At 47.7% G+C, this 27,847-nt stretch overlaps 1 protein-coding gene and 1 non-coding gene across 8 annotated transcripts; both read left to right on the forward strand.

Moving 5' to 3' along the window:
- The first annotated feature begins 1,587 nt into the window (after positions 1 to 1,587).
- Positions 1,588 to 1,660, forward strand: trnak-cuu (transfer RNA lysine (anticodon CUU)). The gene has a single exon. It is a non-coding gene; the product is annotated as a tRNA-Lys (tRNA).
- Positions 1,661 to 8,447: 6,787 nt separating this feature from the next.
- Positions 8,448 to 27,326, forward strand: LOC140419713 (uncharacterized). Of its 7 annotated transcripts, XR_011945993.1 has the most exons (4): positions 8,448 to 8,642; positions 12,404 to 13,946; positions 18,275 to 18,320; positions 25,744 to 27,326. XR_011945993.1 is itself a non-coding variant. In XM_072503652.1 (3 exons), the coding sequence occupies exon 2, from the start codon at positions 12,763 to 12,765 to the stop codon at positions 13,915 to 13,917; it is 1,155 nt and encodes a 384-aa protein (XP_072359753.1). In that variant the 5' UTR covers positions 8,448 to 8,642; positions 12,404 to 12,762; the 3' UTR covers positions 13,918 to 13,946; positions 25,744 to 27,326. The 7 variants fall into 7 exon arrangements, 4 of the variants coding, with proteins under 4 accessions (XP_072359753.1, XP_072359750.1, XP_072359752.1 ...); XR_011945992.1 differs by lacking the exon at positions 18,275 to 18,320 and having other exon boundaries at positions 12,404 to 15,078; XM_072503652.1 differs by lacking the exon at positions 18,275 to 18,320.
- Positions 27,327 to 27,847: the final 521 nt, after the last annotated feature.

Below are 27,847 nucleotides of genomic sequence, written 5' to 3' on the forward strand. Positions count from 1 at the left end.
CTCCCAGGATATTGGTGCCCCTCTGGTTCAGATGCAACCCGTCCTGCTTGTACAGGTCCCACCTTCCCCAGAATGCGCTCCAATTATCCAAACACCTGAAGCCCTCCCTCCTACACCATTCCTGCTGCCACGTGTTCAGCTGCACTCTCTCCCTATTCCTAACCTCGCTATCACGTGGCACCGGCAACAAACCAGAGATGACAACTCTGTCTGTCCTGGCTTTTAACTTCCAGCCCAACTCCCTAAACTCATTTATTACCTGTACACCCCTTTTCCTACCTACATCGTTGGTACCAATGTGCACCACGACTTCTGGCTGCTCCCCCTCCCCCTTAAGGATCCTGAAGACATGATCTGAGACATCCCTGGCCCTGGCACCCGGGAGGCAACAAACCTTCCGGGAGTCTTGCTCGCGACCACAGAATCTCCTATCTATTCCCCTAACCATTGAATCTCATACTACTATTGCTTTTCTATTCTCCCCCCCTTCCCTTCTGAACCCCAGAGCCAGAGACCAGGCCGCTAGGGCCTTCCCCCGGTAGGTATCCCCCCCCAACAGCATCCAAAACGGTATACTTGTTTTGAAGGGGAACAGCCACGAGGGATCCCTGCACTGTCTGCCTGTTTGTTTTCTTTCCCCTGACTGTAACCCAGCTATTCTTGTTTACAAAGTTTACAAAGGCATCACTGTCAGTCCAGAAATGAAATTCAGGTAAGATAAACATTTCTCCTAGTTTGAGTTTGCTGTATGAAATCCTCCCCTACTAATCCCCTGTAAAAGGAGTTTCCAAAATTAATCACTGTCAGTCCAGGATAGAAATTGACAACATTCTCTCCTCCTGCTCCCTGGTCCAGGATGACCGCTCATGCCCCCCGCTGCACACTGTCCCTCTTGTCATCAGCAGTCCCTCGATTTGAGGGTGTTGTCTACTCAGGGTTGGGGGTTTCTGCCCTGGGTCGTCATGTGACTGAACAGAGCCACAGAGCTTTGGACACATGGGACAGGATGTCCAATGAATCATAGAATCTACAGTGCAGAAGGAGACCATTCGGCCCATTGAGTCTGCACCACCGGCATTACCTGATCTGGCCAACTCACTGAAATGTGGTTAATTCTGAATTGCCCAGCAAGCCACTCAGTTTAAGGACAATTAGGAATGGGCAACCAAGCTGGTTTGCCCGTGACACTCACACCCCATAAAGAATAGAGAAAATCAAAGGGCTATTTCCAGTGCTGGTTCCCACGGAATCAGTACTGGTCCCTTCACTCCTGGTGACATCATTGGTTTGGAGTAAATGTAGGAACATGAATAAGAAGTTTACCTGTGACACAAAAATGATTAAACATTGGTGATAGTGAGGAAGAAAGCTGGAGGGACTACATGATAAATGGCAGGACAGGACTAGATAGGCCAGAGAGAGATTCCTGTGCACAGGAAGATTGCACCAGAGAGAGCACAGAGGGGATTTAACAACATCAGCCAGAAATTGACAATCTTTGCTCTGAGGAAAGTTTGGACAAACTGGGGCTGTTTTCTTTGGAACAGAAAAGACTGAGGGGAGACCAAAATGAAATTTTGAAAAGCAGCCCGGCTAGCTCAGTCGGTAGAGCATGGGAGTCTTAATCCCAGGGCCGTGGGTTCAAGACCCACGTTGGGCGCTTCAGCTTCTTTAATCTGAGAACATTGAGCTGGACTGTTTTATGGGCGGCACGGTAGCACAGTGGTTAGCACTGTTGCTTCACAGCGCCAAGGTCCCGGGGTTCAATTCCCACTTGGGACACTGGCTGCGCGGAGTCTGCACGTTCTCCAGTGTCTGTATGGGTTTCCTCCCGAAAGACGTGCTTGTTAGGTGAATTGGACATTCTGAATAATCTCTCTCTGGGCCCGAATAGGTCCCAGAGTGTTACTACTAGGGGATTTTCACAGTAATTTCATTGCAGTGTTACTGTAAGCCTACTTGTGACAATAATAAAGATTATTCTAAATGTATAAAATTCTGGAGTTTCATGGTGGCACAGTGGTTGTGTGCCTGCGTGCTGGGGACCCGGGTTTGATCCTGGCCCGGGGTCACAGTCTGTAAGGAGTTTGCACATTCTCCCGTTTTCTGTGTGGGTTTCACCCCCACAAGCCAAATATGTGCAGGGTAAGTGGCTTGGCCAAACTAAATTGCCCCTTAATTGGAAAAAAATATAAATTTATATTTTTAAAAAATTCTGAGGGATCTAAATAGATTGGATAGGAAGGTCCTATTCCCTTTAGTTGAGGGATACAGATAAAAGGGGGCAGCGATTTAAGGAAGGACTAGGAGGTTTAGAGGGTGGTGAGGATCTGTGACATGCTGCCTGAAATGATGGCGGTTTCCCTAATAACATTTAAAAAGTATTTTCATAGAATTTACAGTGCAGAAGGAGGCCATTCGGCCCATCGAGTCTGCACCGGCTCTTGGAAAGAGCACCCTACCCAAGGTCCACACCGCCACCCTATCCCCATAACCCAGTAACCCCACCCAACACTAAGGGCAATTTTGGACACTAAGGGCAATTTATCATGGCCAATCCACCTAACCTGCACTACTTTGGACTGTGGGAGGAAACCGGAGCACCCGGAGGAAACCCACGCACACACGGGGAGGATGTGCAGACTCCGCACAGACAGTGACCCAAGCCGGAATCGAACCTGGGACCCTGGAGCTGTGAAGCAATTGTGCTATCCACAATTTTGACAGACATCTGAATTGATGTAACTTAAAAAGCTACAGACCACAATCTGGAAATTGAGTTTAGGCTGAATACCTACTTTGTAAACACGATGAGCTGAATGAAATGCAACAGGAACAACAAACTTTAATAAAATCCGGGATAGGAATTCTCACTACGAACAAGGTCAGCAGTTTGCCCAGTTTAGCTGCCAAGTATGCTACTGTGGTAATTTTAAAATGTACCTGCATACATCAGAGTACAACAGCAAATTATTTAACTTCTCCAATGTGATCGGTGTAATTAGTCTCAAATTTACCCTGGAATGGTCATTTACATTTTCCCCGTCACTCTGATATCTGAAATCTTTGTCCTCAGACAGAACAGACAAACCATTTTACCTCCCAATGATATTCAGGTCCTGATGAATCGAGTAACTCAGTCAGAGGATGATGTGATGTTTGGTTTGAGATTCCCGTGAGTAAATCCTCCTCTTTCTAAAGGAGTTTCCAAAGGAATTTCACTCTCAGTCCAGGAGAGAAATTCACAAGATTCTCTCTTCCGGCTTCCGGGTCAACGACGGCCGCCCCCGGAAGTCGCCTCTCTGTGTGGAGCATGCGCGGTGCTGCTCCGGGCTGAGCGCAGCCGCAGTGAGAGTGAGTGCGGTTCCCAGAGGCTGAATGAGAGCCGCCGCGAGCGGGGACAATGGTGAGAACCCAAACCCCCCAATAAGACCCATTGGTTTTATTGTCAGTCTGCAGACAGGAGCTGGAGAACTGAACCCAGGCAGAGGAGAGGGAGGGAGAAAACTGGGAGTGGAGGAAAGAAATGGTGCAGATGGTGAGATGGGTTTGGATTTCAGCCCAGGGAGGAGGGAGAGTGTGTGGGACTGGGATTTACAGCTTTGGGGGAACAAGAGAGGGAAAAATGTTCCAGAAAAACTAGAATTCTCTGTTCAGAATTTCTACCCTGGATTGACAGTGATGACTTTTATAAACTCCTTGTACAGGATATTCGAAGTGGAGGATTGGCTGACAGAAAATTCAAACCAAACATCACATCGAGATCTGACAGTCACCGATTCATCAGGAGCTGAATATCATCAGTCTTTGAATTTGGAAGGAGACGTGTTTGTCTGTTCAGTTTCAGCGGTGCGACTGCAAAAGCACCGAGATATACCTCCCTTCCCCCAATGAGAGTTTTCCAGTCCACTGACTGTGGAGAGAGCTTGAACCAGTTGCACAGGCTCAAACAAAGTATCGCGTCATTCACTGCAGGGAGAAATTAAACGGCTGTTTGTGTGTGGACAAAGCTTCAACCGGGAGAGACATGAGGACACCCTCACCATGGACAAACTGTGGAAATGTGTGGACTGTCGAAAGGGATTCAGTTATCCATCACAACTGGAAGTTCATCGTCACAGTCACACTGGGGAGAGGCCGTTCATCTGCTCCATTTGTGGGAAGGGATTCACCCATTCATACAACCTTCACACACACCAACCAGCGAGTTCACACTGAGGAGAGGCCATTCACCTGCCCTGTTTGTGGGAAGGGATTCACTCGGTCATCCCACATTGTGACTCACCAGCTTGTTCACACTGATAAAAGAACGTTTACATGTCCAGACTGTGAGAAGAGTTTTAAATGTAAAAAGGATCTGCTGACACATCAACATATTCACACTGGGGAGAGACCGTTCACCTGCTCTGTGTGAGGGAAAGGATTAATTCAGTCATCCAACCTTCTGATACACCAGCAACTTCATACAGGGGATTGACAGTTCACCTGTTCTGAATGTGGGAAGGGATTCACACGTTCATGCAACCTTCTGACACATCAGCAGGTTCACAGTGAGGAGAGGCCGTTCACTTGCTCAGTGTGTGGGAAGGGATTCACTCGTTCATCCAACCTATTGAATCACCAGCGAGTTCACACTGGGGAGAGGCCATTCACCTGCTCTGTGTGTGGGAAGGGATTCAGTCAGTCATTCTATCTGCTGACATGCCAGAGAGTTCAAACTGGGGAGAGGCCGTTTATGTGCTCCATATGTGAGAAGGAATTTTCTCATTTAGCTTATCTTCTGAAACATCATTGAGTTCACACTGGGGAGAGGCTGTTCACCTGTAATGTCTGTGGAAAGGGGTTTACTCAGGCATCCCACCTGCTAACACACCAGCGAGTTCACAAGCGACTACAAGGTTTGGATTCTACTCTTATTGATACTGTTAATTATGTCCAGGACTGAATCAGGTTCACTCTTGACAGTCTTAATCTGCTGATGAGGTTTAATATTCTGAATAAATGTGAAATAAATAAGCTTGGTTTGAAACGTTGCAGATTTTTGTCTTTCCCACCCGAGTGTTTAACAGCACCTGGCTGGAGCTCAGAAAGGACAATCTGGAGGAGGATCACACGGCAGGAACAGAACTTCAGCCTGGACACAGTCCTTCAGGGTCACACTGAGAGGGACAAAAGACACTTGGGTCTTTATCATCTCTCTTCACTGTCAGCAAAGTCCCGGTGTGGGTTAATCCTGAGGTGTGAGAGAAATGTGTCCCAGCACGGTAGCATTGTGGATAGCACAATTGCTTCACTGCTCCAGGGTCCCAGGTTCGATTCCGGCTTGGGTCACTGTCTGTGCAGAGTCTGCACATCCTCCGCGTGTGTGCGTGGGTTTCCTCCGGGTGCTCCGGTTTCCTCCCACAGTCCAAAGATGTGCAGGTTAGGTGGATTGGCCATGATAAATTGCCCTTCGTGTCCAAAATTGCCCTTAGTGTTGGGTAGGGTTACTGGGTTATGGGGATAGGGTGGAGGTGTTGACCTTGGGTAGGGTGCTCTTTCCAAGAGCCAGTGCAGACTCGATGGGCCAAATGGCCTCCTTCTGCACTGTAAATTCTATGAATCTTCCATGGTTCAGAGCTCCTAGACATTGAACAGAAGCTCCTTTACAGCTGTATTCAGAGTCAGGAAGAACAATGGTGAATGCTGGAAACGTGCTGTCAAATCAGAGATTGGTGTAAAACTGTGATGTTCTTGATTGAATGTAAAGCAGCTGGTTTACGTTTCCAGACTGAAGATGTGTTTGTGTGACAGTCACAATGAATTAACTGAATAAAAACCTACTTAAAATAGATTGTTGAAGTCTGTGTTAAAATAACAGCTGGAGGAGCTCACAGGGGCCTGGTAACTGCCGGCACAATTAGACAACAGTTTGATTCCCAAATAAAGAAGAATTGCCCAGCTAAAGAATTCTACAGATTCTCTACCCTCTGAGAGAAGAAATGTCTCCTAATCTCTGTCCTAAATTTGAGATCCCTTACTCTGAGATTATGCCCTCTGGTCCTAGAGTCTCTCACAAGAGGAAACAAGATGATTTTTCAGGCTGTGTAACTGGTTGAAGCTCTTTCCACAGTCAGTTCACTGGAACACCCTCACTCAGGTGTGTGTGTGTCTCGGGGCTTTTCCAGTCACACTGATGTTTGAAATCACTTCCCACAGTCAGAACAGACAAGCACATTGACAGTCTGTGATATTTAGATCCTAATGAATTGAGTGACTGTCAGATCTTGATGTTATATTTGGTTTGAGTTGCCCAGCTGCCAATCCTCCCATCCTAATGCCCGAAAAAGAAGTTTACAAAAATGATCACTGTAAGAATGGGATAGAAATTCACAACAGATCATTCTAGTTTCTATAGAACCTTCTTTCCTCTCTTGCTTTCCCCAAGCATGGGTCCAGTCAAAATAAAAGACCCAAATCAGCTAGAAGTCCCAACAAAAGTGTCGGGAACCTTCCTAACTGAACCAGAATATTGTTCCCAGTGTCTCTGAAACACTCTGTCCACTGAGGTATCCATTGGTTGTGGAAGATGTCAAGCATTCCGGTGGGTACCGCATGCTCCCTCTGCAGGGCCACTGGGAATAGACAAGACCACGAAATAGAAGTCGGCAGTCAGAGTAACCACCCACCCACCCATTAACACTGCCAGTTACTGTGAAAAGCCCCAAGTCGGCACATTCCGGCGCCTGTTCGAGTCACAGAGGGAGAATTCAGAATGTCCAATTCACCTAACAGCACGTCTTTCGGGACTTGTGGGAGGAAACCGGAGCGCCCGGAGAAAACCCACAGGGAGAATGTGCAGACTCCAAACAGATAGTGACCCAAGCTGGGAATGGAACCTGGGACCCGGGAGCTGTGAAGCAACAGTGCTAACCACTGTGTTGCCGTGCCGCCCATCCCACCCAGCGACAATGCACTGTTTTATCCAGACCCAAGAGTAGATTCAAGATGTCATGTTCGGCACAAGGATACTAGATATTATAGACTGTAAGATCCACAAACTCTGCCAAGGTGGCTGCAACTTAACAGGTTATTATGGACATTAAACTGTGGGCAATATTCGATTCTGTGACCAATATTTAATTAAACACGGACCTGAATAAGGAAACTTTGCAGCCACCTGTGAAGTTTAAATGTCTCGTTGTGTCAGGATGACCCAGCATTTGAGGAATATGAAATCTCTGGACTGTTGGTCTCCAAGTGCCGTATTGAACACAGGAGAATGAGCTCGACTTAGGACAGAGATAAGCGTGAGTGAGCATCGTAAACTGCTATTGTATCGGGGTATTCTGGGTCTCAGAGTTGTAACACTGTAGTTAATTGTCAGGGATGCAGTACAATAAACTCTGAACAAAGCAAATGTGTGTGTGAGAAGCAACTGAAGCAGCATGAAACAGCTGAAACAGCAGAGCTGAATGTCTTCCAGTGCAGCCACAGTACTGTACTTATTCCAGCTTCCAAGTCTACCTGAGAACCAACCTCCTGGCTATTCATCTACAAGAATAAAGAAAAATACAGCACAGGAACAGGCCCTTCGGCCCTCCAAGCCCATGCCGAACATACTGCCCGACTAAACTACAATCTTCTACACTTCCTGGGTCCGTATCCCTCCATTCCCATCCTATTCGTGTATTTGTCAAGATGCCCCTTAAATGTCCCTGCTTCCACCACCTCCTCTGGTAGCGAGTTCCAGGCACCCACTATCCTCTGTGTAAAAAACTTGCCTCGCACATCTACTCTAAACCTTGCCCCTCGCACCTTAAACCTATGCCCCCTAGTAATTGACCCCTTTTCAGAAGCATGAAGGTTCAGAGCCTCATGAGAATTATTTGTTTCTAAAAACGCTTCACTCCAACTAAAGGACCAGCTCAACAAGAAGACAACAGACCTGCAGCGATATAAAGATTGCAGTCTGCATTCCATTTTCATCATTACAGCTTCAACTTGATCTGTACCTAATTTCTGTGTATGTGTCAGTGAGTGTGAAAGAGACGAGAGACTGAGATGTTCAAACATCCAGGGAAATAGTGTGATAATAAATAACCTTTATTCCTTTAAGCCTGCTGCTGAAATGTATTTTAAATAAAGAATTATCACTCTGAGGGTAAGAAAATATCACACAAACATCCTGATAATAAACTGGAAAGGACCACGAAATGTAATCAAACGCTGTGTAACCCCCTTCAGGTAGCTATATGGAGGCTGCAGCCTCTCACACTGAATGTCTACGTGATCCACAGACACCTCCAGGCCACAAACATCAGCTGCAGCCCAGGCGTGGGTGAAACATTTGAAAACCTGTGACCCGTTTTTTGTGAGACGGGCACTAGGACCCGGCTGGGAACAGAAATCTTCAGGTCCCGCCCACGAACTGTTGCGTCACCAAGACGCCAGCGCATGCGCTCTGCTTCCCCACGATGGCGGCTGTGAACCAGGGCCTGGTCCCGGGAGAGAGCTGACCGGCGGTGATGTGACCTGAGGATCACCGCACCTCAGGCAAGGGGCCAGGTTGGGAAGGCGGTGCCTTCAGGAATAACTGGGAAGGTGATGTTTGGTCAGTTGCTGCAGTCTGTGTGGTGAAGGTGCTGTCACAGTGGTGTGAGGTGAGGAAGTACAGGATTATCACCCAGCAATGATCAATTAAGGGGAATGTAAATCCAGCTCAGGCTGCTTTCAGATTGGAAAGGGAGCTAAGGTGTGTCCTCAGCTGGTGAATGTTGGGGCTTTGGCAGTTTCTCTATAAATTCATTCCCTCCCTCCCTCTACCACCTCTATCTTTAGAGTCAGAGAGTTTTACAGCACGGAAAGGAGCCCTTCGGCCCATTCATAATAATCTTTACTGTCACAAGTAGGTTTACATTAACACTGCAATGAAGTTACTGTGAAAATCCCCCAGTCGCCACATTCCGGAGCCTGTCCGGGTCACAGAGGGAGAATTCTGAATGTCAAATTCACCCAACAGCACGTCTTTCGGGACTTGTGGGAGGAAACCGGGGCACCCGGAGGAAACCCACGTAGACACGGGGAGAACGTGCAGACTCCGAAGCCGGGAATCAAACCCAGGTTCCTGGTGCTGTGAAGCAGCAGTGCTAACCACTATGCTACCGTGCCGCCCATAAGATTATTAGATTACTAGGTCTGGATGAATTGTGTCCCAGGATGCTGTGGGAGGCGAGGGAGAGAATGCAGCGGCTCTGACCCAAAGTTTTAACCACAAGTTAGGCCTTTTTTTTGCTCGAATTTAGAAGGTTAGTGTGATCTGATTGAAGTATTTAAGATATTAACAGAGAAAGACAGGGGAGATAAAGGTAAACTATTTCCACTGGTTGGAGGTTCTAAAACTAGGGATCATTGTCTAAAAATCAGGGCTCGACCGTTCAGGAGAGATGTTAGGAAGAACTTGTTCACACACAGGATGGGAGAGGTTTGGAACTCTCTCCCACAAACAGCAGGTGAAGCTGGATCAGTTGTTAAGTTTAAATCTGAAGTAGAGTTTTGTTAAGCAAAGATATTAATGGATATGGAGTTGGGTCACAGACCAGCCATGATCTCACTAAATGGCAGGACAGACTCGAGGGGTTGAATGGCCAACTCCTGTCCCTATGTGTATTTCTGTGATTCTGAAATTCAGACAACAACACCATGATAGGGAAAGAGTCTGGATTGAAACCTGAGTTAATATGAGCTGCAAACCACCCCTCCAGATCCTGGCTCTTCATGGATTTAATGAAGGCCAAGGATATAGTTGGATTATTGAAAGACTTGACGGAGTTGTTGGATACCATTTTTCGGGAGCAGGATAAAGCATGACGGAATTCACTCCCCACAGGCTTGACCTGCCTTTGAACTTCCTCAAAGTCTCGACGCTTTGTTTGTGTTGCTGCCGAAAAGTCCCAAATCCTCACTCCCTCCTGGGGCCAGACGCCACCTCACTGTACCCGTCTCCAGGACCGTCTGCCGATCTTTCAAGTTGTGGAAGCGAATGATCACAGGCCTGGGATGAAAACTATCCCTCAGAGACAGGATACGATGCACCCTTTCTAATTTGAAACACCCAGGCTTCAAATCCAGCTGAGAAAACGTGGCAGTCGGTCCTCGAAGAACCTAACGGGAGCCTTACCCTCCACACTAAATGGACAGAAAATAACATTATTTATGGGTGGTATGGTAACACAGTGGTTAGCATAGTTGCCTCACAGCTCCAGGGTCCCAGGTTCCATTCTCGCCTTGGGTCACTGTGTGGAGTCTGCACGTTCTCCCTGTGTATGCATGGGTTTCCTCCGGGTGCACCGGTTTCCTCCCACAGTCCAAAGATGTGCAGGTTAGGTGGATTGGCCATGATAAATTGCCCTTAGTGACCAAATAAAAGGTTAGGTGGGGATACTGGGTTCCGGGGATGGGGTGGAGGTATGGGCTTGGCTGGGGTGCTGTTTCCAAGGTGCAGATTTGATGGGCCGAGTGGCCTCCTTCTCCACTCTAAATTAGAACATAGAACATAGAACGATACAGCGCAGTACAGGCCCTTCGGCCCACGATGTTGCACCGAAACAAAAGCCATCTAACCTACACTATGCCATTATCATCCATACGCTTATCCAATAAACTTTTAAATGCCCTCAATGTTGGCGAGTTCACTACTGTTGCCGGTAGGGCATTCCACGGCCTCACCACTCTTTGCGTAAAGAACCTACCTCTGACCTCTGTCCTATATCTATTACTCCTCAGTTTAAAGCTATGTCCCCTCGTGCCAGCCATTTCCATCCTTTGATGATCATCTGACAGGCCAACGACTCGGATGTTCTTTCTCCGACCCTCGGTTCTCCAAGTCCTCCAGGACCTCTGCCAGCCACTCGGCTGGTTTTCAAAGGATTGAATTCTTGTCTCCGTCGAGGAGGCATCTTGCTGAATGTTCAGGATTCTCTCATAGAATTTCATAGAATTTACAGTGCAGAAGGAGGCCATTCGGCCCATCGAGTCTGCACTGGCTCTTGGAAAGAGCACCCTACCCAAGATCAACACCTCCACCCTATCCCCATAACCCAGTAACCCCACCCAACACTAAGGGCAATTTTGGACACTAAGGGCAATTTATCATGGCCAATCCACCTAACCTGCACATCTTTGGACTGTGGGAGGAATCCGGAGCACCCGGAGGAAACCCACACACACACGGGAAGGATGTGCAGACTCCGCACAGACAGTGACCCAAGTCGGAATCGAACCTGGGACCCTGGAGCTGTGAAGCAATTGTGCTATCCACAGTGCTACCGTGCTGCCCTCTCCTCCGGATCATCGAGCCTCTTCATGGCGTTTTGCAGCTGGGCCGCGTGAGCTCACAGATATTGAGTCAGCACACTGAGCCTCTGGTCAGTAACACGGATAATGTCGACAGTCATAATTTCCGCTGCCTCCCAGAGCCCCGGAGAGCGCAGGGGCGCGAGACCTCCTGAGGGTCAGGCTGCCATGTTGAAAAGGCGGCTCCATTCCCGCTGAATCCACCTGCGCTGTTTTATTAATGCATTTCTTCACTTTTTAGAAAATATTTTATTGAGACATTTATAATTTTAACATTGAAATATTTATACTGTGGAGTGAGAATGGAGTCATCTTTCATGTATAAATATTTACCACTTTCTCTATCTGTTAGCTTTGTCAAAGAGTGATCTGGACTCGAAACGTTAGCTTTTTTCTCTCCCTGCAGATGCTGCCAGGCCTGCTGAGATTTTCCAGCATTTTCTCTTTGGTTTCAGGTTCGATGGGCCGAATGGCCGACTGCAGCTCATATTTGTTGTGACCTCCTGGACAGGAAGCTGTGAGCATGGATCTGTCAATGAGCCTGATTCAGCACCTTCAGGAGACTCGGGAGGGTGAATAGCGTCGTTGTGTGGCGACTAGGGGATTTTCACAGTAACTTTGTTGCAGTGTTAATGTAAGCCTACTTCTGACACTAATAAAGATTATTATTATTAGATACAGCAGAATAGGAATTGAGGGCGAGAGGCAGCACGGTGGCACAGTGGTTAGCACGGCTGCCTCACAGCGCCAAGGTCACAGGTTCGATCCCGGCTCTGGGTCACTGTCCGTGTGGAGTTTGCACATTCTCCCTGTGTTTGTGTGGTTTTTGCCCCCGCAACCCAAAGATGTGCAGGGTAGGTGGATTGGCCACGCTAAATTGTCCCTTAATTGGAAAAAAATGAATTGGGTACTTTAAATTTAAAAAAAAAAATTGAGGGAGAGTGTGGGATGAAGATTTGCAGCTTTCGGGGAATAGGAGAGAGGAAAAAATATGACATAGAAACTAGAATTGTCTTCTGAGTTTCTATCCTGTACTGACAGTGATGAATTTTGTAAAATGTTTTTACAGGATATTAGACGAGGAGGAATTACAGACAGAAATCTCAAACATTACGTCTCGATCTGATAGTTACTCCCTTCCTTGGAACCTGAATATCATCAGACTATGATTGTGGAATGAAAAATATTTGCCCAAACTGTCAGCTAAAGCTTTCAAACATCTGTGTGACTGGAAAAGCACCGAGACCCACACAACACACACCCGAGAGAGAGTGTTCCAGTGAATGACTGTGGAAAGAGCTTTAACCAGTTACACAGCCTGAAAAACATCACAACATTCAGAGCAGGGAGAGACCATACCCGTGTTGTGTCTGTGGATGAGGCTTCAACTGATTGTCCAGCCTGGAGAGATGTGAGGGGACCCAAAACATGGAGAAACCGTGGAAATGTGGGGATTGTGGGAAGGGATACAGATTCCCATCTCAGCTGGAGGTACATCGACACAGTCACACTGGGGAGAGGCCGTTCACCTGCCCTGTGTGTGGGAAAGGATTTACTCAGTTATCCAATCTGCAGACACACCAGCGAGTTCACACTGGGGAGAGGCCATTCACCTGCCCTCAGTGTGGGAAAGGATTTTGTAATTTGTCCCATCTATTGAGACACCAGCGAATTCACACCGGGGAGAGGCCATTCACCTGCTCCCAATGTGGGAAAGGATTCCGTGATTCGTCCCACCTATTGAGCCACCAGCAAGGTCACACTGAGGAGAGGCCATTCACCTGCTCTCAGTGTGGGAAAGGATTTACTCAATTATCTCACCTGCGGATACACCAGCGAATTCACACTGAGGAGAGGCCATTCACCTGCTCTCAGTGTGGGAAAGGATTTACTCAATTATCTCACCTGCGGATACACCAGCGAGTTCACACTGGGGAGAGGCCGTTCACCTGCTCCCAGTGTGGGAAAGGATTTACTCAAGTATCCACCCTGCGGAGACACCAGCGAGTTCACACTGGGGAGAGGCCGTTCACATGCTCTCAGTGTGGGAAAGGATTTGCACATTTATCCCACTTACGGAGACACCAGCGAGTTCACACTGGGGAGAGGCCATTCACCTGCTCTCAGTGTGGGAAGGGATTTACTCAAGTATCCAACCTGCAGGCACATCAGCGAGTTCACACTGGGGAGAGGCCGTTCACCTGCTCTCAGTGTGGGAAAGGATTTACTCGAGTATCCACCCTGCGGAGACACCAGCGAGTTCACACTGGGGAGAGGCCATTCACCTGCTCTCAGTGTGGGAAGGGATTTACTCAAGTATCCAACCTGCAGGCACATCAGCGAGTTCACACTGGGGAGAGGCCGTTCACCTGCTCTCAGTGTGGGAAAGGATTTACTCGAGTATCCACCCTGCGGAGACACAAGCGAGTTCACACTGGGGAGAGGCCGTTCACCTGCTCTCAGTGTGGGAAAGGATTTACTCAGTTATCTCACCTGCGGAGACACCAGCGAGTTCACACTAGGGAGACGCCGTCCACACCTCAACGTGAGACAGGATTGTCTGTTTCATCGGACCTGCTGTGACACCAACAATTTCACAATTGATAACAGGGGTTGGATTCTGCTGTTATTGTTTCTGCTCTACACCCAGGACTGCATTTTGTTCATTCTGACAGGTGGTCAGTGGGGATGGTCGGAGGGTTTCTTTCTGCTGGACTGGCTGGTCTCACCACTTTGCCTCCAGTGGGCTGATGCTCTTTGAGCCTTGTTGCTAATACCTGGCTTCAAATTGCACAAGGATCACAGAGTGAAAGGGTATTTGGAAGTTTGAAGATATTTAGTTTCCATTTCTGTTTGGAACCCCCCAAAGCTGCCACGTTGCCACGGAGATGGGCCCTGGTGGTTACATGGTTCTTTTCTTTAATTTATCTGGATGTTCCTCACAGAGGAAAACTATCAGGGTATGAGGGGCAAGTTGTCCGAGATGGACTGGGAAACTGATTGGTGCAGGGAATACCTAATGTTTAAGGAATTATTACATATTTATCAGGGGTCAGTTAGCTCAGTTGGCTGGATGGCTGGTTCGTGATGCAGAGCAAGGCGCACAGTGAGGATTCAACTCCCGTTCTGGCAGAGTTTATTCATGAAGGCCCCGCCTTCTCAACCAGGCCCCTCGCCTGAGGTGTGCTGACCCTCAGGTTAAATCACCACCAGTCAGCTCTCTCTCTGTCAAAGGTGAGAGCAGCCTAAAGTCCTTTGTGACTTTTGCCAGTTATAGTTTGCATATATACAACAAATATAGATGCCTTTAAGGAACAAAAATCCAATGAAAAAATTGATGTAACCGTGGCTAACAAGAAAAGTTAAAGATTCCATGAGATCCATTAGAATTCAGCAAAGGAGGATCAAGAAACTGATGAGAGCAAACTGTCGAGAAACATAAAAACCGACTGGAAAAGTTTCTACAGGAATGTGAAAAGGAAAAGATTAGCAAAGACCAATGTGGGTCCATTCCAGGCAGAGACAGGAGAGTTTATAATGGGGAGTAAGGAAATGGCAGAGAAACTAAACAATGTGTGTATGTCTTTACAGAGGAAGATACAGAAATTGTCCCCAAAACACCAGAGAACCAAGGGACTGGCACAGATTAGTATTGGTGAAAAAGTCGTACTGGAGAAATTAATGGGGTTGAAAGTGAATAAATCCCCAAAAGCTGGTGATCCACATCGCAGAGTGTTGAACGAGGTGGCTGTAGAGATCTCTATTCCTCATTCTAAATTCTCCTGACTATCTGGAATGGACAAACCTTTGTCTGAGCCAAATGTTTCCTTTTTACGTAGCCATAGAAGCTTTTACAGTCCATTTTGATGTATTTTGCCAGTTCACATTCTATTCTCCCTTTGTTTCTCGGTGTTTTGGTCGAAGAACTGAAGTAAATCCTCGGGAATGAATCATCACTTTGGACAGGTTCTGAGACAATTAAGTTTTGACTTAGGACAGAGTAACTATAATCATGGAGTGTGGGTTTAGATTGTGCAAAAGGGCAAAGTTCTAGTTTATAGTTTACTGTGTAGGTTTCCGAGTTAAAGTAGCTTCTAGTTTGTTTGTTTGTTGTATTAAAAGTCAGAAAACGTGAAGTCCCGTCGTGTGATCCTTTAATTTGTGGACTGGGAATTTGATTTTTCCTAAGAAATTGCTGACCTCTTGGGGGTCCAAATCCACAAGTTTTGACTTCCCATTTGACCCTCGGGTACCTTTCTGTCTCTATTGCTCATGTCAATGACAGCCAGGTGATGGAGCTGAGGGCTGAATTTAGCTGAGAATAACAGGGCCTGTTCCCCAGTTATGGGAACTGCCATGAGCGTTGCTAATAGAGACAGGAATGTGCTGGAAGACTGACTGGGAGCTGCACCTCCAACCAATCAGGGTTCAGGGGCGAGGGTGACCGGGGTTGATGGTGATGCGACCCCCAGGGTCCAGTGCCCCCGTGCCCAAAGCAAGGAATTTTGCGAACAGGGTACAGAGGAGCCGAAGGGAAACCATTTGGGACCAGAACATTGTGAACATCCTGTTACTCTGGTTGTCTTTGATCCTCAATTAATTTTCAGGCTTTTTTTTAGCCATGTTGTGTTTCATCAATAAACGTTTAACAGGAAAATATTTGAATTTATTAGACTTTTCCTGATTAAATTTGTTCACTTTTGGGAAAGTGGGTGAGAGGGGTTGACAGGCTCTTTAACAGAAAGTGAGTCCCTCTAAGGTAATTGGCAAAGGAGCCAGAGGGGTAGAGGAGATTTGAATTTTCTTTTGACAGTGTTTGAAAATGGGGTTCAGGGAATCAATCGTGATTGACTAATTTATCAAGGTTCTCTGAGGAAGTAACAAGGGATGTCAATAACTGGGAACCTGTAGATGTGCTTTATCTGGATTTCCAGAAGGTATTTCCCAAGGTGCCATAACAAAGGTTATTACACAAAATAAGAGCTGTCGTGGGAGCAACATATCAGCGTGGATAGCGGATTGGTTAGTGAGCAGGAAGCAGCCAGTCGGTATAAATGGGTCATTTCTGGGTGGGTAAGATGTGACAAGTGGAATGTCACCAGGATCAGTGCTGGTCTCTCACCCATTTACAATCTGTATGAATGTGTTGGATGATGGGATGACTCAAATATAGGCAGGGAAGTAATTTGTGAAGTGGATTTAAGGAGTATGCAAGGGACGGCAAATAGAGAAGGTGCAAACTACACAGTCACCCAAGCCGGAATCGCACCCGGATCCCTGGCACTGCGAGGCAGCAGTGCTAACCACTGCTACCGTGCCGCCCCTTCAACTGTCCCTTTACTGTCGCTGGGTCAAACTCCTGGAATTCACTGACGAACAGCACAGTGGGTGTACCAACACCACTCCGACTGCAGCGGTTCAAGAAGGCAGCTCACCACCTTCTCAAGGACAATTGGGGATGGGCAATGAATGTTGGCCTCGCCACATCTCATGGAAGAATAAAGCACAAATTCCTCCCCTGGAGATGAAACTTGGATCGCCTTCGGACTCCCTGACCCAATGACTGCGCACGTGCACTGCAGCATATCTCCCTCAGCAAGATGGGGGCTGTTAACCTGGGCCTTTCGTCGGAGAACCACAACTGCGCCCAGTTGTTTGCAAGCGCGGCTCGGTAGCTTTTTATTCCAGGTTCTGGGCCTACACCGGATGTTTATGAAGCCTCCCAAATCACCCGCCACTATCGCTCCCTGCTCGCCTGCAGTTTCTAATTCTGAACTGCTCAGAATTTCACCCCAACAACGTCACTCCAGTATCGGCACTGCGCGTGCTCCAGATCACAATGCCGAGAGTGTAATTGGCGGCAGCTCCGGACCAAAGAGAAGAGGGGGTGGGACTGGAGGATCGCGCGGGAGCGGCTGGTCCTCCAACCAATCGGAGTGAATGAGGGGCGGGGCTGAGACCAGATCTCCCTCATTGGCTGAAACTGCATCATTTTGAAAGCTGATTTGTCTCAAACTCCAGGAGAAAACTGGACCTTTCTGTTTGTGGCTTTAAACAGATGAGACCCTGTAGGTGTGGAGCAAACATTTCAACATTTGTTACTGAAATGTGGCAACAAGATGAAACATTTCACATACAATTCAGGGCTGATTTAATGGAATAATTCGCAGACAGGGAATGTCACCATGAGAACAAGGAGTCCCTGGTTTCAGTTGATGAATGGACAGAAGAGTTAGGACAGGTTAGAGAGAAGGTTAATACTGTCCTCATTCAGAACAACACAGACTATAAAGGAACAACTGAGGGACTTTTCTGACCAATTTAATATTCACATAATATATTTGTAGATAAGAGACAGAAGGACAGGAATTTCTAATAATAATAATCTATAATAATCTTTATAGATTACAAAGATTATAATCTTTATAGATGGGCTGGTTTAGCACAGGGCTAAATAGCTGGCCTTTAAAGCAAACCAAGACAGGCCAGCAGCACGGTTCAATTCCCGTACCAGCCTCCCCGAACAGGTGCCGGAATGTGGCGACTAGGGGCTTTTCACAGTAACTTCATTTGAAGCTCTACTTGTGACGATAAGCGATTTTCATTTCATTTCATTTTTATTTCTTTATTGTCACTAGTCTTATCTTAACACTGCAATGAAGTTACTATGAAAAGTTCGGGTACACTGAGGGAGAATTCAGAATATGCAAATCACCTAACCGCGTCATTCAATTTGCAATCAGTTTGGAGATCACTACGATATTTTCCATTCCAAAACACTGTCTTGAAAGAAGCCAAATCTTGAAAAGGCAAAGTCTTTAGTTTAAATCATCACTGTGCTGTTCAGTGGGAAGGGTTAACTTCTCTGCTCTCAAGGGTGTTGGAACAAACGTTCTCAAATGTGCACGACTGTGTTGACTTTACGTAACTTTATTTTCAGATATGAAATGAATCAGCACTATGGCTTCACAGCGCCAGGATCCCAGGTTCGATTCCCGGCTTAGGTCCCTGTCTGTGCGGAGTCTGCATGTTCTCCCCGTGGCTGTGTGGGTTTCCTCCTGGTGCTCTCACAGTTCCAAAGATGTGCATGGTTAGATGGATTGGCTGTGCTAAATTGCCCTTGGAGTCCAAAAAAGATTAGGTGGGGATAGGGTGGGGATGGCATGGAGGTGTGGACTTGGGTGGGGTGCTCTTTCCAGGGGCCGGTGTGGACCCGATGGGCCGGGCGGCCTCCTTCTGCACTGTAAATTCTATGAAACACATTTTAAACTTTGTTTTCTCAATTCTTTTGGCAACTTTTTCAGCTTTGCCCAAATTTGTTTTTGCCCCCCTCTTCCTTCAGGCACTTTTCCAACTGACTCAAATAAAACAAAAGAAAAATAAAAGTAAAACGATCAGCTTTCAGGTAACCCAAAGCTTCAACCTTCCTAGACCAAAAAAGGTTAAAGAGGGTGGAGCTTCCAAAAACATGTGAAACCCAATGCACAACATTAAGGCTGAAATTTAACTTCAGAGGATCCAAATTTTCACTGCCTTTTATATTATACAAATAAATTGCAATTCATACTTAAAGGTTTATTTTAACTCAGAAATTAGAACATCACTTTTCTCAGCACAATCTCTTTGGATTAAATACCAATTGTTCACATTGGGCGGCAGTGGTTAGCACTGCTGCTTAACAGCGCTCGGGTCCCAGGTTTGATTCCCCACTGGGTCAGTCTGTGCGGAGTCTGCACGCTCTCCCCGTGTGTGCGTGGGTTTCCTCCAAGTGCTCCAGTTTCCTCCCACAGTCCAAAGAAATGCAGGTTAGGTGGATTGGCTATGCTAAATTGCCTTTAGTGTCCAAAAAAGGTTAAGTGGGGTTATGGGGATAGGGTGGAGGTATGGGCTTAGGTAGGGTGATCTTTCCAAGGGCCGGTGCAGACTTGATGGGCCGAATGGCCTCCTGCACTGTAAATTCTATGATTATTGGACAATCAACCAGTCAGCCTGTGACCGCTCTCACCATCTGTGACCATCACACTGGCCAGGTGATTGACGGCAGTCCCGACCAATAGAAAGAGAGGGACGGGGTTGGAGGACCGACAGATAACGGCTGGTCCTCCAACCAATCGGAGTGAATAAAAGGCGGGACCCGCTCTGATTGAAGCATGCGCAGTGTGGGTAATGACGATGTGGAAGGGCTGTGTCTTCAGATCCGAAATCGGTAAGAGTTTAACAGTATGCAGGAAGCGAGAGATTGTGGGATGGGAGGAAACGTTGTTTGGATTGGATTGGATTTGTTTATTGTCACGTGCACCGAGGTACAGTGAAAAGTATTTTTCTGCGAGCAGCTCAACAGATCATTAAGTACATGGGAAGAAAAGGGCAACACAACATATACAATGTAACTACATAAGCACTGGCATCGGTTTGAAGTTCTTGTGAGCCGTAAACCTTGGAAAAGAGTTTCCGGGACTCAGTTTGTACCGAGCGGAGCTGCAGCTCCTCGTAATTGCCTCGGGTTAACGGCCGCCATCTTTATTGGATGTGCATCAGGGCGCATGTGCGTTTGTCATCTTTGTCGGGGCGATGTTTCAATGAGTGGGAGGAGCTTGTTCCCCATTGTTCAGAATGGAGACAATTTGTCCATCAAACTGGATTAGTCTTTGAATCTCAATGTCTTATTGATGATGCAAAGCGGTGGCAGAGATGGAAAGAAAAGGAAGACAATCCTGCTCTCCGGATTTCACTGTCTTATTGGACATCCTGTCCCATGTGTCCAAAGCTCTGCGGCTCTGTTCAGCCACATGAAGACCCAGAACAGAAACTGGCAACACTGAGGAGATGTCGCCCTCAAATCAAGGGCTTGCTGATGACAACGAGTGGCAAAGTGCAGCGGGGGACATGAGCGGTCATCCTGGATCAGGGAGCAGGAGGAGCCTGTTCCTGTGCTGTACTTTTCTTCTTTAAGATTTTAGTTTAGACGGGCAGCATGGTCTGCACAGGCTTGGAGGGCTGAAGGGCCTGTTCCTATGCTGTACCTTTCTTTGTTCTTTGACCGACTGCGATGGATTTTGGAAACTCCTTTTACAGGGGATTATGACATAGGAGCTGAATTACGCCACTTGGGATCTTTCTTGTGAACCTCCTCTGGACCCTTTCCAAGGCCAGCACATCCTTCCTTAGATGCAGGGCCCAAAACGGCTCACAATACTCCAAATGGGTTCTGACCAGCGCCTTATGCAGCCTCCCAGGTCTTGCATTCTAGCCCTCTCGATATGAATGATAACATTGCCTTTGCCTTCCCAACTTCCGACTGAACCTGCATGTTAACCTTCAGAGAATTGTGAACAAGGACTCCCAAGTCCCTTTGTGCTTCTGATTTCCTAAGCATTTCCCCATTTAGAAAATAGTCTATGCCTCCAGTCCTCCTTCCAAAGTGCATAACCTCACACTTCTCCACATTGTATTCCATCTGCCACTTCATTTCCCACTCTCCTAGCCTGTCCAAATCCTTCTGCAGCCCCCCTGCTTCCTCCATCCTCCCTGTCCCTCTACAGATCTTTGTATCATCTGCAAACTTAGCAACAGTGCCTTCAGTTCCTTCTTCCAGATCATTAATGTGTATTGTGAAAAGTTGTGGCCTAGCACACACCTGAGGCACACCACTAGTCACCGGCTGCCATCCTGAAAAAGACCCCTTTATCCCCACTCTCTGCCTTCTGCCAGTCAGCCAATCCTCTATCCATGCCATGATCTTACCCTTAGCACCATGGGCTCTTAACTTATGTAACAGTCTCCTGTGCGGCACCTTGTCAAAGGCCTCCTGGAAATCTAAATAAATCACTTCCACTGGTTCTCCTTTGTCTAACTTCCTTATTACCTTCTCAAAGAACTCTGACAGATTTGTCAGACATGATCTCCCTTTGACAAAGCTGTGCTGACTCAGTCCTATTTTATCATGCACTTCCAACTACTATGCAATCTCATCTTTAATAATGGACTGTAAAATCTTATTAATGACCAAAGTCAGGCCAACCGGCCTAAAATTTCCCGTCTTCTGTCTCCGTCCCTTCTTGCCTCCAATTATTTCTGAAAGATCCCCACCAATGCCTCTACAATCTCCTCAGCTATCTCATTTAGAACCCTGGGGTGTAGTCCATAAGACGCAGGAGCAGAATTAGGCCACTTGGCCCATCGAGTCTGCTCCGCCATTCAATCGTGGCTGATATCTTCTCATGTCCATTCTCCTGCCTTCTCCCCATAACCCCTGATCCCCTTATTGATCAAGAACCTATCTATCTCTGTCTTAAAGACACACAGTGATTTGGTCTCCACAGCCTTCTGTGGCAAAGAGTGCCGCAGATTCACCATCCTCTGGCTGAAGAAATTTCTCCTCATCTCTGTTTTAAAGGATCATCCCTTTAATCTGAGATGGTGTCTTCTGTTTTTTCCTACAAGTGGAAACATCCAGGTCCAGGTGACTTATCCACTTTCAGACCTTTTAGCTTCCCCAAAACCTTCTCCTTAGTGATGGCCACTGCATTCACCTCTGCCTCCTGATTCTCCTGGAACTCTGGCACCCCACGTGTCTTCCATAGTGAAGACTGATGCAAAGTAACTGTTCAGATGCTCTGCCATTTCTTTGTTTCCTATTATTACTTCTCCAGCCACATTTTCCAGTGGTCCAATGTCTTTTTTTGCCTCTCTTACCTTTTATATATTGAAAAAAACTCTTCATATCTTCACTTGTATTACTAACTAGCTTGCACTCATATTTCATCTTCCCGTATTGTGTTTTTAGTTGTCCTCTGCTCACTTTTAAAGGCTTTCCACTCATCCGAGCCAATTTGTACGCTTGCTTCTCCCGGACAGATATCGCTGCCATCTCGCGCTCACCTCCGCTTCTACACTTCCTCCAGTCTTTTGTCTTTATTCTTTGTTCCCTGCTCCTGGAGATGCCAAGTTCACCATTGTATCCCGTGCCTTCCTTCCGGCTCTCATTTCCCTGCCTCCCCTCCACCTCCCTGGTTCTCCTCTCTCGTTCCCTGTCTCTTCCTCTTTCCCCCACCCCCACCCCCCCTGTGGTTAGCCTTTCTTTCCTCTTAGGTTTAGCTGTCGTCGTCCCCCCCACCCCCTGCCATCTCTGGGTCTAACTCTCACTCTCATGCTTTGGCTACTTTCCCCTGGCTATTCTTCCGCTTGTTCGTTGGCCACAAACGGGTCCCGGAACAATTGCGTGAATAGCTCCCATGTTCTGTGGAAGCCATCGTCTGATCCTTGGATGGCGAATTTGATTTTCTCCATTTGGTGAGATTCTGAGAGGTTGGACAGCTGGTCTGCAGCTTTGGGTGGTGCTGCTGACCGCCAGCTGAACAGGATTCTATGGCGTGCGATCAGGGAGGCAAAGGCAAGGGCGTCCGCCCTCCTCCCAGGAATAGATCTGGCTGGTCTGAAACCACGAAGACCACCACTTTCGAGCATAGTTCCACCCTCACTACCCACCACTTTGGACATTGCCTCGAAGAAGGTCGTCCAGTACCCAGCAAGTCTGGGGCAAGACCAGAACATGTGGGCGTGGTTGGCCGGGCCTCCCTGGCACCGTTCACATCTGTCTTCCACCTCAGGGAAGAACCTACTCATACGGGTTCTTGTTAAGTGGGCTCTATGTACCACTTTTAGCTGCGTCAGGCTGAGCCTTGCGCACGTGGAGGTGGAGTGCTTCGCTGCGGAGTCCCCACCCTATCTCAATCTCCAGGTCCTCCCACTTCATTCTTGTTGCGTCCAGTACGGTGTCGGCCCTTTCTATCAATCGGTCATACATGTCACTACAGTTTCCTTTATCTAGTATGCTTGCGTCCAGTAGTTCTTCCAGTAATGTCTGTCGTGGGTACATCCTTGCCTCCTTTCGTAGAAAGGTTTTGAGCCGTAGATACCTTAGCTCGTTCCCCCTGGCTAGCTGGAATTTCTCTGTCAGTTCGTCCAGTGTTGCGATCCTGCTGTTCGTGTATAGGCCCCTGACTGTCAGTGTCCCTCCGTCCTGCCCCCACCTTTTGAAGGTGGCGTCAGTCAGCGCTGGTGTGAACCTGTGGTTGTTGCAGATGGGAGCTTTGTCCGACATTCTGGTCAGGCCAAATTGCTGCCGTAGTTGGTTCCAGGATTGGAGGGTGGCTATCACCACCGGACTGCTGGAGTGTTTTTTGGGTGGGGATGGGAGTGCTGCCATGGCGAAGGCCCGGAGGGAGGTCCCCACGCAGGATGTCTCTTCCGCGCTCAACCACTCGGCTTCTGGCTCCTTGATCCATCCCCTTATTTGCTCGGCTGTCGCCGCCCAGTGGTAGAATTGTAGGTTTGGGAGGGCAAGCCCCCCCGTGGATTTTGTTTTTTGTAGGACCTTCTTTGGGATCCTAGCATTCTCCCTCCCCCCCCCCCCCCCCCCCCCCCCCCATACAAACGCCATGATTTGTTTGTCCAGCGCTTTGAGAAAGGCCTTGGGGATGTAGATTGGAATGGATCTAAGTAGGAAGAGGTACCTGGGCAGTACGTTCATTTTGATCGTCTGGACTCTCCCTGCGAGGGGGAGTGGGAGTGTGTTCCATCTTTGCAGGTCCTTTTTTACTTCTTTCTCAGCTGGTGTGCCAACAGGCGGTTGGCTTTGTCTCCGTGTTCGTATAGGGTCCCACGTGCCAGGCGGAGTTGGTGCACTGCTTTCCTGGTGGAGAGCAGATCAAAGTTCCTTTGTAGCTCTTTCCTCTCCGCCAGGAGCTGTACGGTCGGAGCCTCAGAGTATTTACGGTCTACCTCCATTTTGGAGTTGACTAGCTGCTGGCTAGCCGCCCTTTCCTCCCTATCTCTTCGCGCTTTGAAAGCGATTTCCCCTCTTAGTAGGGCCTTTAGCGCTTCCCAGAATGTGGAGGGTGAGACCTCCCCATTCTGGTTGTTCTCTGTGTACTCTGCAATGGCCCGTGATAACCTTTCGTTGAAGGCCTTGTCCGCTAGTAGGGCAACGTCCAACCTCCATGTGGGGCGTTGGGCCCTGCCCGTCTCCAGCCTCACGTCCATGTAGTGTGGAGCGCGGTCTGATATCACAATTGCAGAGTATTCCACTTTGTCTATCCCCGGAAGCACCGTTTTCCCCATCAGAAAGAAGTCAATTCTGGTGTATACGTTGTACTGGGGAGAAGAAGGAGAATTCCTTCTCCCCTGGCTGGGCGAACCTCCAGGGGTCCACCGCTCCAGTCTGCTCCACAAATTGAATGAGTTCCCTTGCCATGCTTGAGGTTTTCCCCGTTTTGGGGTTTGATCTGTCTTTGGGTCCTGTACGCAGTTGAAGCCCCCCCCCCATGATTAGTCGATGCCTCGCTATGTCAGGGATTTCTGCCATGGTCTTCTTGATGAAGCTCGTGTCGTCCCAGTTGGGTGCGTACACGTTAACTAGTACTTCCAGGGCCCCGCTGACCATGACGCACCGTCCCCCTGGGTCCATAACCGTCTTTGTCACCCTAAACATCGTCCGCTTGCCTATCAGTATCGCCACCCCCCTGGCCCTTGTCCCACCCAGCCCTTTCTTACCCGCAGTCGGTCACAATTAAAGGGTTGGGTTCCCCAAGAGATGGCTGACATTTCAGTGGACGGTAAATTAATAATGGACAGAGTTATGTCTCGTGTTCTTGTATGGCACGTGCTAGATATATTATTTACAGTTTGTAGTAAAGTATTATTTCTCACCTTGTAATATAAGACTGCAGCTACGTTATAGATTTCCAATCATCTCGTCCCTCAGAGGGTTGTTAGTCTTTGGATTTCTCTTCCACAGGGACCAGTTGTATCTGGGGGTCATTGAATATATTGAAGCACAAGTTTGACAGATATTTTATTGACAATGGAGTTAAGGGTTATGGGGAACAGGTCGGAAAATAGAGAGAAAGCTGAGATGAGGAGGGATTTCGTCACTCGAGGATGTGGTGAAGCTTTGGAATTCTCTACCCCAGAGGAATGTGCAGCCTCAGTCATCGGATGTGTTCAAGACAAATATTGACAGGTTTCTAGATATTGAAGATATCGAGGGATATGGGGATCATGTGGGGAAATGGTGCTGAGATAGATCGGCCAAGGATCTCATTGAATGGTTGAGCAGACTCGGTGGGCCAATTGGCCTACTCTTGCTCCTATTCTAATCTCTGTGTCCTGGTCAGGAAGCAGTGAGCTGAGCTTGGATCTGTCAATCAACATGAATCAGCACCTTCAGGAGAATAGGGAGGGTGAATGTTAGATACAGCAGAGTGAGAATGGAGGGAGATTGTGTGGGATGGATGTTTACAACTTTTGGAGAACGAGAGGAAATAATGTTCCTTAGGAAATAGTATTATCTGCTCTGAATTCCTAACCCATACCAACAATGATGAATTTTGTCAATTGTTTTTGAAGGATATTGGAAGAGGAGGAATTACAGACAGAAATCTCAAACATCACGTCCCGATGTGACAAACTCACTCGATTCCTTCTGATCTGAATACCATCAGCGCAAAGGAGAAATTTTTGTCCGATCTGTCGGCTTCCAAAACGTTTTAATTGGGAGTGTGACTGGAAAAGCACCGAGACCCACACAACACACACTCGAGTGAGAGAGTTCCAGTGAACAGACTGAGGAAAGAGCTTTAACCAGTTCCGCAGCCTAAAAAAAATCACACCATTCACAGTGAGGAGAGACAGTGCACATGTTCTGTTTGTAGACAAGGCTTCCATTGATTGTCCAATCTGGAGAGACACGAGGAGACCCACAACATGGAGAAACAGTGGAAAAGTGGGGACACTGAGCTGGAGGTTCATCGATGCAGTCACACTGGGGACAGGCTGTTCACCTGCTCTCAGTGTGGGAAGGGATTCACTCGGTTATCCAGCCTGCAGACTCATCAGCGAGTCCACACTGGGGAGAGGCCATTCATCTGCTCTCAGTGTGGGAAGGGATTCAGTCATTCATCCACCTTGCAGACACATCAGCGAATTCACACTGGGGAGAGGCCATTCACCTGCTCTCAGTGTGGGAAGGGATTTATTGATTCATCCACCCTGCAGAGACATCAGCGAGTTCACACTGGGGCGAGGCCATTCACCTGCTCTCAGTGTGGGAAGGGCTTCACGCAGTTATCTAGCCTGCAGACACACCAACGAATTCACACTGGAGAGAAGCCATTCACCTGCTCTCGGTGTGGGCAGAGATTCCGTACTTCATTCCCCCTGCGGAGACATCAGCGAATTCATACTGGGGAGAAGCCATTCACCTGCTCTCAGTGTGGGAAGGCATTCAGTGATTCATCCACCCTGCAGAGACATCAGCGAGTTCACACTGGGGAGAGACCGTTCACCTGCTCTCAGTGTGGGAAGGCATTCAGTGATTCATCCACCCTGCGGAGACATCAGCGACTTCACACTGGGGAGACGTCATTCATCTGCACTCAGTGTGGGAAGGGATTCAGTGATTTTTCCATACTGGAGAGCCACCAGCAAGTTCACACTGGGGAGAGGCCATTCACCTGCTCTCAGTGAGGGAAGGGATTTATTGATTCATCCACCCTGCGGAAACATCAGCGGATTCACACTGGGAAGAAGTCATTCATCTGCACCCTTTCGGAATGGATTCCTACAAGTATCCAGTCTGCGGAAGGGATTACACGGAAAATAGAAAATAGGAGCAGGAAGTGGCCATTTGGCCCTTTGCGCCTGCTCCACCAGTCATCATAATCATGGCTCATCATCCAACTCAATAGCTTAATCCTGCTTTCCCCTCCGTATCCTTTGATCTCCTTCGCCTTAAGTGCTATATCTAACTGCTTCTGCCATATGGCAGCAGGTAGCACAGTGGTTAGCACTGTGGCTTGACAGTGCCTGGGTCCCAGGTTCGATTCCTGGCACCTGAACAGCCGCTGGTACATGGCGGCAAGGAGCTTTTAACAGTAACTTCAATGCAATGTAAGCCTACTTGTGACAATAAAGATTATTATTCTTGAAAATGACGATTTTGAGTTCTTTTTGCCCTCAGTCTGGTCTCCGTAAAATTACCAAGTCAGATTTGTCGGTAAAAATCTATTTTATTCCAAGCAGCTTGCAAGCTAGACTCGCTCTGATAACACAGGACACCAACACAGTCCCTGAGATTCCCAGAGCAAGTGAGAGACAAAGGGACAAAGCATCTCGTTTTCATATACATTCATGTAGCATCAAGTTTCAATCACACACCCAAATAAGGCAACGGTGGCAAATGCAAAGCACCCATAGGCTTTCCCCACATTCCTTAACCCTGAGGCCCCTTTCACCAGTATCTTCTCCAACAGGCCGACTCAGTGACTACCCATCCCCCTCATCATGTCTCGAATCCCACTTGCAGGCTGCACATTTTCCTCAGCATAAACTAGAGATCTTTACAAAGTCCACTAACCTAACTCCTTATTCTCATGCAGTAAGATTTTACTCCTCACTTGGCCTAACTACCCATCATGCTTTAGTACCATGCCTTTCTGTTCATTTCCTCATT

Source organism: Scyliorhinus torazame, chromosome 5 (assembly GCF_047496885.1).
Source record: "Scyliorhinus torazame isolate Kashiwa2021f chromosome 5, sScyTor2.1, whole genome shotgun sequence".
Classification (NCBI taxonomy): Eukaryota; Metazoa; Chordata; class Chondrichthyes; order Carcharhiniformes; family Scyliorhinidae; genus Scyliorhinus; species Scyliorhinus torazame.